The 14,984-nt window shown below is 39.4% G+C and overlaps 1 protein-coding gene across 6 annotated transcripts in view; it reads left to right on the forward strand.

Annotated features, from left to right (window-relative positions):
* Positions 1–14,984, forward strand: part of cadpsa (Ca2+-dependent activator protein for secretion a) — a 278,770-nt gene that overhangs the window by 128,953 nt on the left and 134,833 nt on the right. For all 6 annotated transcript variants that reach the window (XM_078172262.1, XM_078172289.1, XM_033625614.2 and 3 more), the window contains exons 10-11: positions 9,509–9,617; positions 11,841–12,053. In XM_078172262.1, the coding sequence (XP_078028388.1) occupies positions 9,509–9,617; positions 11,841–12,053 (322 nt within the window). The remainder of the gene's footprint in view (positions 1–9,508; positions 9,618–11,840; positions 12,054–14,984) is intronic.

Genomic DNA, 14,984 nt, shown 5'->3' on the forward strand with positions numbered 1-14,984 from the left:
GAATGTTTCATCAATATGTCCAGTTAGAGCTGAAAAAAAGTTCCTAAATGAAAATCGTACTGATGTGCAGGATGTTAATGAGCCATCAGCTGGATGTCTTTCCTGGATGCCCTAGCAATGGCAAAATATCACATTAACAAGAACAGACCTGTTCAGCTACTCTGATTAGGTTTGTACATTTAACAGCTTTATAGTACCCTAACACCTGAAATAAGTCAACTAAGTCTAAGTAAAAATAATAAGACACACTGACTCACAGGGGACACAAACCCCAGTCTCCTGGGTGAAAGTCCGATGCTTGAGCCATTTATCCAGCACAACCTCCTCCCTATGTGGGCTGCACTGCTCTTTATAATATATCACCTGACTCTGGCAATTAACCTCACAGAATATCTGAGTCTCTCACTTCGCATATTTATGACTTTATAATCTCAGAGAATATGCAAGTTTTTTGTAGATTAACTCAGTTAATCTTGGAAATTCAGATTTTTTTCAGGGTTTTCTCCTTTGAATATTACACAATACATTTATGGAGCTGTTTGGTGGTACAATAGATACATTTACATACATTAAATTCATGGATTTGTTTGTGTAGTTACCTAAATCACTACAATGGCCTTTCTGCCTGAAGCCTTTCTGCCTGAAGCCTGCGTGCAAACAACACAAAAATACATTAAAGATGCTTTGTGATGGGATGTACAACCAACATGGTAAAGAGTCCATATTAAGTTTTTACAAGTTGACAAACCAAAAACACTGAGCTTTTAAGTTGTGAGGGACCAATGGGAAGATATGGGAAAACTGGGATAGTAACGCTCGGTATGCCTATGCAGCATTTGGCTAATTTTGACCAGAAAAACAGTAGAGGTTGGAGCTAACTAAACTATGTAAGGCCTGGTTTTTATCAGTGTTAGCTGAAATGATGGTCTTACCTTGTGATTCAATCAAATAGCTGTAAATATTAAAGTATGTCACCACTGGCCATTCAGTGGGATTGGTTCTCCAAGATGAGCAAGGGGCGGAGAAGATGACACTGAGATCAGGTTATTAGATTTGTCAATGTAACTTTTACTCTCAGGTAGACATAAGGCACTAATCCTTTGGCATGCTGATATCTAATGTTTAAAGCAAGCTACAGCCATTTTGTTAGCGTTTAAGCCCTTGGTTGTATATTGAGGTGCATAAGTTAAGTTTTCCCCTGCTGTGGGCATGGCTTTCGGAGTACGAAGCATTGCGCTATGTCTCTATTGTACAGCAGTGCCAATGTAAAGAGAACTCTAACTTTCATGCACAATTACTGATTCCGTAGTATGCTTAACTGTACATCTTGTTAGAAGTGAATATCCTCTGTAGTACAACCAACATAGTTTGAAATAGGAGTCTACGACTCCTTCTACATCATAGCTATTCTTTTCCCACTGTACATGTAATCCCTCTGTCTCTTCTCATTCCTCCTCCTGTCTTGGTCCATTTCTCTTTCGTTCCCTCCTCACCATCTTCTACTTCCCCCACATTCTCTCATCTTCCTCTCTCTTCTCCCTGTTGTTTATCACTTGCCTGTCATCTCTTCTGTTTTCCATCCTCCACACTTTCTCTCTGTCCTTAAATTACCTCCTCCTCCTCCTCCTCCTCCTCCTCCTCCATCAGTTCATCAGTACAGTGGTTTTGGCCTGAGCCGCCCCTCCGCAGAGTGTCCAGGCAGATTACAGATCAGCTAAACCTTGCGTGTTTATGGTGGACTGAATTTTAATTGCACGTGTCCACATCTGTCTTCCAGTTCAATTCAGGTGAATTCACTTAAGTTCAGTTCAGTTTAGCCAGTGAACTTGAGATCACTTTAGTTCAGCTCAGTTCACTTCAATGTATTTAAGTTCACTTTCATAGTGCAGTTTAATTCATTTTATTTCACCTCACTGTAATTAATTTCATTTTAGTTCAGGCAACTTAATTTGTATTCACTGCAATTGAGCTGCAATTGAGCTGCAATTGAGCTTCAATTCAGCTTCAACTCACTTCAGTTCACTTTAAGTTAATTCAGTTCTGCTTCATTGTCATTTTACCATCCATTTGCTGAGTTGGTCAGAATGACAGAGTGTTTCTCAGAGATCCCAGGTGCTACATACAGTTCAGTTTACGCCATCTATCTATCTATCTATCTATCTATCTATCTATCTATCCATGTGTTTCCTGTAATGATGTGAAAATAAACGACTGTACTAATCCCTAACACTCTCTCTCTCTCTTCACTCTTCCTTTCCCATTCTTCATCACCGTCTCTCCCTCTCTCTCTGCTCTGCTGACTGACAGCTGAGAGACAGAGAGAGAGAGCAAGCTGGTGTTTTGGGGAATGGGTGGAGGGGGGTCGGTAGTTTAGACTCTGATTTGCCTTTGTGGTGTCCTGGAGGCCAGGAAGCTGCTGGAGAGTGGGTCCCGTTCCCTCCATCCTTAACTTGGCCTCAGGTCTCATCAGTGCTGTTGTGGGGAATCTCATTTGTCACACACACACACACACACACACATACACGGAATGCAGCTGCAGCTAGAGTGAGAGCTGCCACTTGCAGCGGCAGAGGTGGCGACAGCGGCAGATTGGCCAGGCCTGGTGATCTGTGACGACAGGCCGGTATGACTGGCAGCTACACTAGCATCAGTCCAGCTACAGCTAGCAACAGTGTCACTACACTTGGTGTTGCCAACACAGGGAGCCGTGACAAGACCAAAGCAACCAACCTAAACCAGGGTTACACTGATATATGGGTCAACACTGGCCTTTTTTTGAACAAGACCAAACGTGTTAAGCCCGGTTAGCTTCCAGTGCAGGTTACGTTACTCCACTCAGTATGAGAGTGTAGGAACAAACAACTCATTATGGTTTTCCTGAGGGTGGTTTTAATGGAATGTCCCCAAGCTCATTAGAATGAAAAATCCATCCTGTGGGAACTTGAATGTGTTCAAAATATGAGATACAGTTAGGTCCATAATTATTTGGACAATGATACAGTTGTCGTCATTTTGGCTCTGTACACCACCACAATGGGTTTTAAATGAAACAATGAATACCTGCTTAAAGTGCAGACTCTCAGCTTTCATTTAAGGCTTTTTTCAAAAATGTAGTATGAACTGTGTAGGAATTACAACCATTTCTTCACACAGTCCCCCGACTTTAAGGGCTCATAAGTATTTGGACAAACTAACATAATCATCAATTAAACAGTCAGTTTTAATACTTGGTTGCAAATCCTTTACAGTCAATGAATGCCTGAAGTGTTGGACACATAGGCATCATCAGATGCTGGGTTTCTTCTCTGGTGATGCTCTGCCAGCCCTTTACTGTAGCCGTCTGCACTTCCTGCTTGTGTTTTGGGTGTTTTGCCCTCAGTTTTGGCTTCAGCAAGAGAAACGCATGCACAATTGGATTCAGGTCAGATGATATGACTTGGCCATTGCAGAACATTCCACTTCTTTGCCTTAAAAATGTCTTTGGTTGCTTTTGCAGTATGCTTCAGGTCATTGTCCAACTGCACTGTGAAGCATCGTCCAATGAGTTTTGAAGCATTTGGTTGAATCTGAGCAGATAATGTAGCCCCAAACACTTCAGCTTTCATCCTGCTGCTCTTGTCAGCAGTCACATCATCAATAAATACAAGAGAACCAGTTCCACTGGCAGCCATACATGGCCATGACATAACAGTACCTCCACCATGCTTCACTGATAAGGTGGTGTGCTTTGGATCATGAGCAGTTCCTTCCCTTCTTCCTTCTCTTGTCTTCCCATCATTCTGGTAGTTGATCTTTGTTTTATCTGTCCATAATATGCTGTTCCACAACTGTACAGGCTTTTTAGATGGTTTTTGACAAACTCTAATCTGGCCTTCCATTTTTAAGGCTAACCAATGGTTTGCATCTTGTGATAAACCCTCTGTATTTATTCTAGTGAAGTCTTGTCTTGCTTACAAGAGCAGCAGGATGAAAGCTGAAGTGTTTGGGGCTACATTATTTGCTCAGATTCAACTAAATGCTTCAAAACTCATTGGACGATGCTTCACAGTGCAGTTGGACAACGACCTGAAGCATACTGCAGAAGCAACCAAAGACATTTTTAAGGCAAAGAAGTGGAATGTTCTACAATAGCCAAGTCATATCATCTGACCTGAATCCAATTGAGCATGCGTTTCTCTTGCTGAAGCCAAAACTGAGGGCAAAACACCCAAAACACAAGCAGGAAGTGCAGACGGCTACAGTAAAGGGCTGGCAGAGCATCACCAGGGAAGAAACCCAGCATCTGGTGATGTCTATGGGTCCAACACTTCAGGCAGTCATTGACTGTAAAGGATTTGCAACCAAGTATTAAAACTGACTGTTTAATTAATGATTATGTTAGTTTGTCCAAATACTTATGAGCCCTTAAAGTCGGGGGACTGTGTGAAGAAATGGTTGTAATTCCTACACAGTTCATACTACATTTTTGAAAAAAGCCTTAAATGAAAGCTGAGAGTCTGCACTTTAAGCAGGTATTCATTGTTTCATTTAAAACCCATTGTGGTGGTGTACAGAGCCAAAATGACGACAACTGTATCATTGTCCAAATAATTATGGACCTGACTGTACATGATCTTATTATCCAGCCCACCAGCTAGCGAGCAGTCATAGTAATAGAAACACTGCACCCCTTGTGAGTGGAATGTTTTACCAATAAGGATAAAAAAAAATTAAAAATACAAATAAAACCCTAATGAATATAACATTTGGGTAATCTTGTGTCTTTCATGATAGCTATACACAGCAGAACAAGAACTTTGGATACATTTGGATTTGGCTATTCGAACATGGCTGTTGAAACTTGTTCATACACAATATCTGAATTGTGTCTTTAGAGTGCATGGAGAAAATAAAACACATCTGAAAGAAAACATGAATCATTTAAGTCCTATTTAGGACATGGGATAGTGATTCACTTCAGCCTCTTGTGGCTAAAATGAGTATTACAACAACAAATACTTGGAAAAATGACCTTGGAAAAAAAAAAGGCCTTTTTAAAAAAATCTGAAATCAGACTTAGAAAAAAATTGATCATCTATTTTTTTTTTCTCACTTGCCTTATAGGGCTTATGTACTCACATCATACAGAAGTTAGTCTAATTAGAATTTTCCTGGCCTTAAATTAGCATTAAAGTCAATATCTACTGTAAAACTTGGTGTATAAGTCGCACTTTTTTTCCCTTTTTTTTTTTCATCTAAAAAGTTGGGTGCGGGTTACAGACCAAGGTAAATGTTGACATAGGTAATTTGACCCACAAGATGGCGCTACATTAGGCTGACCAAACGTCCTCTTTTGCCCGGACATGTCCACTTTTCACGTCCCTACCGGGGGTCTTTTATAAACTGATGATAATGTCCGGTTTTCTGTGTGTTTGTGTGTGTGTGTGTGTGTGCTAGAGTGCGGCACTGGCAACATATTTCTGTCCGAACCCGAACCGAGCCCGACATTATTTAATGACCAAAGCACTGAGTTTGTGTCACACAGTTGTTACAGGCTATTAAACAGGCCGGGCGTGCGCCGTGGGTGCTCAGCTGCGTACAGGGAGACCTCTGTGTTTGAGATGGGAGCGGGAGGTCCGACGCTTCTAGCGAGAGGAGAGGGAGACATAAAACAAAATAAGATAAAATTTTATTTTCAGCGTTTAATCAAGGCGGAGGCGGGTGGCTGGAGGTCCGAGACTTCCAGCGAGGAGAGAGGTAGAAACAAACAACCAATGTGTGTCTGTGTGTGTTCTGTTCAGGTGTTGTCACATAAATAACAGTGCCCAAGCAATAAACAGGACAGACAATAGGATTTTATTTATTTTTACACTACATTTTCACTGAATGCTGACCGAATCCGACCCGAGCCCGAATACAATTTATAGCTACATTTTTGACCAAACCCGTCCGACCCATCGGGCTCAGATCGCCACACTCTAGTGTGTGTATGTGTCCATTATAGGGGCCTATCTGAATTTCTGTTTTTGAGAGATATTATTTTGTAATATAACTGAATTTTCTATCCATACATATACATTTTAAATGTATTAAAATTATAAGGCATCTTTGAGTAAACTGCGAGTATCATTTAAGTAGGCTATCTCGTGGCCGGCCGAGTGTCCTCTTTTTTGGAAATCAAAATATGGTCACCCTACGCTATGTAGTAATTTAAACTCATTCGTTTTTGGGATTTGAGTAAGCATGTATAGTTACAGCCCACACTGTAATAAGGTACTGTAATGCTGTCTTCTTAAAAAAGAAAAAAGAAGTTTAACGTTAATTTAAACTCATTTTTATGGCTCAGATGTTGTTATACTGTAATTTTATTTCCTGAAGAGGTTGTTTGGAAAATTGCAATCTGAAAAGTAACCAAAGCTGCTTAAGAGTTTATTGTGTTTTGAATGTGTTTCAAATTAAAAATAAAGGGAAACAGTGTAGGAATAACTTGTATAACGTTTTTATTAACAAATAGTAATATAAAACTTTGTTTTCCCTGTTTGAGACCTTAAAAAATAGACTGCGACTTATATGCCAGTGCGACTTATATTCCGAGTTTTATGGTAAGTCCTAACTATGTCTGCTAAAACTCATAGTTTTCTTAAAGCTCTGATATATCCAACTGGGTACTTTAAAATATAGACGTGCATGAAAGCTAAAAGCAGCTGAAGATTGTCAATCAAGGTTGTTCAACTTTATTTTATTATAGCTCTATACTGGCAATGCACAGTATTTTTTAACCCTCACAGCAATAATTCTGGAAACATACAACTGGCATAAGCTGTCTCTGTCTGATGAAACAGATAAAAATTGAATCTCTCATTGCAACATCTTGAACGTAAGATAAAATGAAAAACGAGATAAGTCTGTTGAGGTCATTCACACCAGGGTGTCACAGGACAGTCATTACCCCTTTCATTTCCATTAGAATACACATTTACATTTGTATAAAAAAAGTATGGTATTCTCACCATACTCACTGTCTGTATATCCACTCTCTGTTTCTCCTCCTCTGTCACACGCACGCACGCACACACACACACACACACACACACACTCTTGTACACATCCCCTCTACTCATTATTGCTGGTCATGAACGCACATCTGCAAGTTCACCTTCTTATTCAGCCACTTGACTTTATTATAATGTGATTACAATGACACACATGCACACACATTAAGAGGTAACACAGCTGTCACAGACAGACTCTCTCTCTGGCCTCATGCTTTCAATCATCCCTTTTAATGGATGCAGCACATATAAATAGTCTGAAGATCCTAATGATTATGTTTAGTTTGAGATACTGGTCTATCTCATCAACTATGATTAGCCATTAAATTTGGTAAACACATTCATGTACCCCTTAGGATTAAGTGTAATAATTTTGGTGTTCCTCTGACTTTTAAATCCAGCGCCACCAGCAGGTCATTATGTGAATTTATCCAACAACCTTGGTTTATGACAGAATATTTATCAAAACTAATGACATTCCCATCAGCCTCAATTGTACTTTGTGTTTAGTGCTAATGATAGCAACCTAACACAGTAAACTAACCTGTCAAACTACAGCATTTTAGCATAATCATTGTGAACATGTTAGCATGCCGATAATGTGACTAAGTATCGCCTCACAAAGAGCCTCAGGCATGGCTGCAGACTCTTAGGCTGCAGCTGAATAGTCTTTTTTGCTTAGAGAGGTTCATAACAGAGTGAAACAACATGGAAATATCTTTGCGGCAGCCGTGATAAGAGCTGGTAGAACTATCTAAATGCTAAGGAAACGTAGCTTCAGTGCTTCCTTGTTTAACTTCTTTAACATAGAGTCCACTGGACCATCCTTTTGGATAGAAAGGTGATAGGCCCAATGCCATTCCACAGTTCCTTGTGGTAGCATCATTTAAAAAGATGCGCCATTTGGCTGTTTATGAAAAAAAAACACACACACACACACTATGCGTATATGCATAAATTTAACAATTATTTTTATGTATATGATGACATATGAGTGGACAGGAGGGTGAGTGTGAGAAGTTATCAGTGTGACAACCATTTTGTTTCACTTTTGTGATTGTCAGTCTATATTCATTTATGATTCAATTCAATGTTTATATAGCCTACATTATAAAGAATACAGTAAGAAAGTACAGGGCAATAGATCTAAGATGTGCTCTTAGTAGTCTATCTTCCAACATTGTAGCTTCACCACGACAGACTCGTGTCAATAACATCTGCCGTCACATATTTATGTATGTGTAAGTGCAGTAGGATTCTTAATGCACTGTGGTTGTATTTTCCGAAGTCCTTGTAAATTCCATTACATTTTCCATCAAGGTCAAGTTGAAGTGTTTAGGAAAAGACATCAGACATATTTTTTTTTAATATTCAACCGCGGCCTAAGCCTTAATATTTCAGTTTCACTTCAGGAGTAAAATCAGGTTTGGGAAAGACACTTGGGTCCAAAAGGACTGAAGAACAAAGCCTGGGCTCTTGATGCACAGGTGAATAATGTCAACAAAAAGGACAAAGGTGTCCCTGGAAAATCAAGGCAGCTTTATTGTGGTAAAAGTAAAAGAATAAAATGTCTTCATTTACATTACTACATGAGTAAATAAATAGACTGAGGTATTAACTGTATAGTGGTCTTACACCACTACATCATTTACCTCATGTTTAAAATGTTTCCTAATTCTTCCATATTCAGTAATAACATCGTTGTACATCTGCTAACCACTCAAATCCAGAATACCAGCCTTTAAACTAACTACAAACACATCTAGACATTTAATATTCTTCACACGCCACACAGCACACATATTTTTCACAGGTAAATTTCACTTTTAAATTAATAAAATAGTAACAAACAAAACTACCTAGATACAGATATCACACATATTAACACTGATGAATGCATTTCCAGCTTCTCTCAGACTTACAAATACTAAATGTTTTATGCACATGACAGATGTGAAAGCAGAAATGTGAAACAGTTTCTTAACAGGCAGTGTTTAGCAGTAACGCCAAGTGTGAGGGTAAAAAGATCTAATGAGCTCCCTCTAAAAGTTTAACACGGGTGCTGAGATAAAAAAAATAGATACAATAAAATGTATCAGTGCAGTTTTCATTGCTAATTGTTTAAAGATGCAATATCTAAACTAATATGCGCTGAGAATAATTACTGGATACTGCACTGCATAAATTTTGTCTGGTATTCAATATTATCATTATTATTATTGTTAGAATGTTACTGCATTCTGGTGTTTGAAGGAGAGGTTTCTCCTCTCATGGTGTGTTTACATGTCATCAGATATGTAGGAAAAAATGAATATCCTGTTCCTGTTATGTTTAATGGATGTAATGTAACGATTGGAGTGGTTAACAGCCAGAAAAAAAACAAACAAACATACCAGCATACATGCAGGCATTGTTTAATATATTCCTTCCTGAGTTGGCTGATGAGTAAACATGTCCTCTCGCTGTGATTGGTGCAGGTGAGTCAGTACACCTTTGCCATGTGCAGCTACAGAGAGAAGAAGGCTGAGCCTGTGGAGCTCCTGCAACTGGATGGCTACACTGTGGACTACACTGACCCCCAGCCAGGTAACAGCAACATATATCACACAGCTGTTTAGTGCATTGGTTAGTAGTTAAGTACCAAGCATAAACAAGATGGCAACACTCTTCATTTTTTTCATGAGCCGCATTTCCACCAAACAGTATGGTGTGGTTCGGTATGCGTTTTTCCGTTTCCACTGTGAAAAGTTGTGAATGGTACCAATGGAGCGGTTTCTTACCATCCCCATTTTTGGTCACACCTCTGTTGGGGTACTTAGCACACAGATCTAGAAGGTGGAGCTAAAAACACAGCAGTCCGTTGACTGGTCAACAGAGAATTGTCACTTTTGCTTGACAAAGGACTCAATGCACAAAGCGCAAACCCAGCATCTTTAAATATCAAATCGATTGCAACGTACTGGGAAATACTTCAGCCTGTTTTTTTATTACAAAATATTTGTGCACAATCCTGTTTTGTGGTCAATCAGCAAGGTGTAGACGTTTCTCTTCATCATCTGTGAAGAGGAAATACAGTGGGAGCTGGACGGAGCTGTTAGAAACTGTCAGTGGCAGCACATTATTGAGTCACTCCTTCTGTTGTTCACCTTCCCGAATAAAAGAAACAGCTGAAGTTACTCAGAGCTTTTTGCAAAGAAGCAACTCAACAAAATAGCTCACAAAAGTAATGAATACATATTTTCAGAACTTACCATGTAGTTCTATGGCTTCGCTCAGTAATCTTCGACCCATCTCCTGCTTTTCTTCTGTCTCTGTACAGTCCTGATGTTGAGTCAAAGAGCTCTGGGTGCCCACAGATGACGACAATAAATTTGTCCTCCATTACGGCTTTGGCATGCAAATTTCTTGTTCAAGTTGTTTAACTTTCACGTGACGGGCGAATTGTGTATGTTTGCTTAGCGTTTGATGTGAGCACCCCATAATCCTTTTCGTTTATTTGGACTCACTGATGCTTCCAGCACCTTTTCCAAGATCAGGGCGGGTTGGGCGATGGTCATCTACCATTATCTGGTTTAAAACAGTGGTTCCCAACTGGTCCAGCAACAGGGTCCAGATTTCTCCTTAGCCATTAGTCAAAAATCCACTCAGTTTAATACATTTGGCGCATAGACTGTAAAGATGGATGCATCTCCACTAACCCCCACTGTACAGAAGTGAAGCTAAAATATCCTAGATATGGACTCACCATCTTGTTCCGGTGATTGGGTGACTCCCAATTGTGGGCAGAAACAGAAACCATATTTGGGAAAAAAGTTATTTGATGTGTACTTTGAGTTTTTAGTTTGGCCCATGTCCATTAACAATGGAGTGGGCGGAGTTTATGACCTGTACTGCAGCCTGCCACCAGGGGGCGATCCAGATGTTTCAGCTTCACTTTTGGAGAGCTGTTAGTTGTTCATCTTTATATCACTTTCTATGAAACAGCCTCATGCTTGCATTAAGCCATGTCGTCAAGCTAGTTTGCTGTCTCTGTCAGGTAGCTCTCCGTTAGTAACTCTCTCTACAGCAGAAAATGGCACTTCAAAGTAAAAGCTCTGTGCGTGAAATTCACTGTACTTCAAAATAAACCACGTTTTTGACAAATTTGATAAATATGCGATTCACTTGTGGTCCATTCAGAATGGACCCACAGCCAACTTTTGGACTGTGACCCACCAGTTGGGAACCACGTTTATAACATTCAAAAAATGAACTAACATGATCAACAGTGTGACGTTTTGCACATTTTTGCCCTGCTGTTAGTGTATACTTGGCTTGGAGGTGAAATGCTGCCCTCGATCACTTCAGAGCATGTGGCCAGGCAGTACAAACTGCTCGTTTAAGTCAGAGAAAATAACCCTCATGATGTCATCAACACAGCTTTATAGAAGTGCAGTACTAACTCACTGGAATAATCCTTTCTGTTATGAGACAATAATAAAAGCAACAGTAATCTAATAAATGCTTATAAATGCTGTAAACATGCAAATAGTAATTTCTGTGCTGCTGCATTCAGTCAGATCAGCATTTTAGGATCACAAAGCTGTCAACCAAATTAAATACAAGTTTCTCACAGCACCCACCAGTTCAATACTGCTTGTGATTAACTCATGACTTCCTGTGGCCACCTCATAATTAAGATTTATACTTTACAATTCATTCATGTGAAATGAAGGACCCACTGGATATTGATAATGGGTTACAAATAGGAACGTGCTATCCTGTGAACACATAAAACAATAACTACCTCATTCTCTGTTTATTCTTCAGGTCTAGACGGCGGTCGGACGTTCTTCAACGCTGTGAAAGAGGGCGACACTGTGATTTTTGCTAGTGATGATGAGCAGGACCGGATCCTATGGGTACAGGCCATGTACCGAGCTACCGGCCAGTCACACAAGCCAGTTCCTCCCACCCAGGTCCAGAAACTCAACTCGAGAGGGGGCACAGCACCACAGCTCGACGCACCCATATCTCAGTTTTGTAAGTTTTCAACTCTTTGACTCTCATTTTTTCTTTTAGTTATTCTCCCACACAAATGCTTTGCCCTAATCAAGATGCGGCCATGCCATTGTCTATGATTTTTTTACTTTGTTTGGCTAACTTGATGATATAGCATCCGTTGTAGTTAGCAGTTAATCAGTTTTTTTTTTTTTTAGGAAAAATTATGGGTGTCAGGCAAATAGCCCCAAGACGCCAGCAGAAAAGACTATAGTGTCTGATGGAAGGATATCACATTACATCGTGTATATATCCAAGTAAAACCCAGTTGCCAGAAAAAAAATATTGGCATTGTACATTTGTACAAACCATAGATTTGTTATATTTGTACATTATCATGTAGTGGATATGTTGAAGCTTTACATTTCTTTATTTTCCAACGGTGCTGTGGCAACATGTGGTTAGGTTTAGGCACAGAAAACTCTTAGTTATGGTTAGAAAAAGATGTTTCGGCCTAAAATACTCGCTTTTCGTGGTGCAGTTCTGGCTGGAAAAATGTGATGGGTTGCTAAAAAGTACCACATGTGGTGCCTGAAAAGCTGCTTGTGAAACAGCAATGGGCATCGCCTAGGTGTCACGCCATCCAACATCCCCTTCACCTACAGATTGTAAAGTCAGCTTATATACTACATCACATTAGAAACAATGATATGACACATATGAAACATACAAATGTAACGTATTTGTGGTTTGCAGAAATGTAAAATGCCAACATGTTATGGTTAGAAACGACTGGGCTACCAAATAAATAACACCAAGTTACTCCAGGGTGGCACGGAGCCTTAAAATATAATAGAAACAAAGGAATGTTAGCCATGACCTTTTCTAGCTAACGATAATTCATGCCATCTTAAGTAAGCTAACGTCAGCAAAATGCTAGCTAACTAGCTAGCTAACATATAGTCACATCAAGAGGAGTTTGCCTAATGTCAGATCACCAACATCAGCCAGGTTTGCTTCCTCCTTATTGTTGTGGTAATATTAAAAAAGAAAGGACAGATAGGGTGGTTGGTTACATGTTTTTAATGTGTGACTATATTGAAATGTGTAAACGTCACTTTTACATGTCCCCCAGCAAAACCTTTTAAGCATTTTCAAAATTTGGTTTTGTTTTCAACATGCACAAGCCTAGCACATAGCATATCTAAGTATACTAGCAAAGGGGAAAGTTGACCAAGATTCTGCCAGGTAACAAGCTTGCTCAGCTGTTATTGGAGCACAGAGTGATGGGGCTCATTGCAGCCTCATTTAATGTTTTTACATGAAGATAAATCATATTCTCATAGAACGGTTCGTATGGTATCCTACAAATTTATGCCCCATTAATGATGTTTCATCCTTAATGTACAATTATCTAATAATTGTTAAGTTGCGGAGGGAAAAAAAAAAAAAAAGTTACGGAGATCAGGTTTAGGCAATAAAAGTTATTGTGGTTAGGTTTAGGACAAGAAACATGGTGAGGACATACCTTAAAATGACTCAAAGTTGACACGGATCTGAACATGCAACTTCAGGGGAAAGTCCCAGTTGAAAGTACAGTTTTTTGTGACCCATCCACATCTCAAACCTGCTTCCTTACAGGCGCTTGGGACTACTTTCTTGTTAACTGCTGTCAGCACATTATGTGATCGCAGCCTTTCAAAATACAAGGGGTACGTGCAACTTTGGGTGCATATTGCTTTTCGTAGGAAAACATACAAAAATTTGTGAGAACAGCCTTAGAAGCCTACTTCAATTATACTCTTCATTCATATTGTAAAATATTAATAGGTCTAGGCCCTTATGTTCATAACTCACAGCTTCTTGTTCATGTGCTCTTACTGTACAGTTGTCCCCGCAACATTGTTTTTTGTTTTTTTTTACATAATCAGCCAATGATGTTCTTAGTTTGTCCTTTCCCTGGTCATTTAATGTACATGTGTTCAACTGTTACTGTTATTCTTTCTCTGTTTGCTGCTTCGCTCTTTGTTGTAGAACTGCTGTAGTGTTAAAGTGTTGGTGGCTTTGCTGTGTGTCTTTATGTTTCTCTGTTTGTTCCTTCTTCCTTTTCTTCTTCTTCTTCCTTTTCTAAACCCTGACCCTGCTATCTTGTAGCTGGATTAAAGGGTAAGTGCTTTCCTCCCCTTTCTTTCTCTTCCATCCTTTTGTTGTCCATCGCTCCTCCTCCTTTGATTACTTTCTGTTAGTTGTTTCTGTGGGAGGACAGAAATACAAGACATACTAACATGCATGCAGAAATATTTTGCTTTGGCTGTGCTTCTGTCTGCATATCTGACATCTGTACAGTAGGGATTGACTGGATTCATATGTCATGGATCAGCCTACAAAAGCACTGCATTGTAGGTCAGGGTTCAGTTAAAAAAAAAAAAAAAAGTATTTTTGTTTCATGAGAATTTCATGTTTTTGATTGCTGCAAAGCTAAAGCATGATTATTTTTAACAATGTGTGATGTTGCCATATCACTGCCATTGGAAAAAATCTGAAGAAGTCTGCCTCATTCAGGATAAGACTGTACCATTTTGCAGTTGTGGTGTATTTTTATTCATGGAAAGGGTGTTTTTGATTTTATACATGAATGTTTAATTATTTTAAAGTTGCTTGCTCTGCAGACAGGGGGCTGCATTAGTCAGGGGCGTTACGTAGGGTACTCTTTTTTTTTTAATTTTAGCTCAAGTCAGTCTTAATGTGGCCTATATGTGAATGTATCCATGTTTCATGTTTGCTGGACATCAACTTATGACCCAGCAGTAGGCCTAACCTCTGGGGCTGAAAAATAAAGCTAACATGAGAGTGCTGAAAACTGCAGTTCCTCAAATGGCCACTTGACCCTGGCTTCAGAAGTCATTCTAATCTCCATAGACCCCCATGTTAATTTTACAGAAATGTAATGTTACATGTTAACTGGTACAAAAA

Source organism: Epinephelus lanceolatus, chromosome 1 (assembly GCF_041903045.1).
Source record: "Epinephelus lanceolatus isolate andai-2023 chromosome 1, ASM4190304v1, whole genome shotgun sequence".
Lineage (NCBI taxonomy): Eukaryota > Metazoa > Chordata > Actinopteri > Perciformes > Serranidae > Epinephelus > Epinephelus lanceolatus.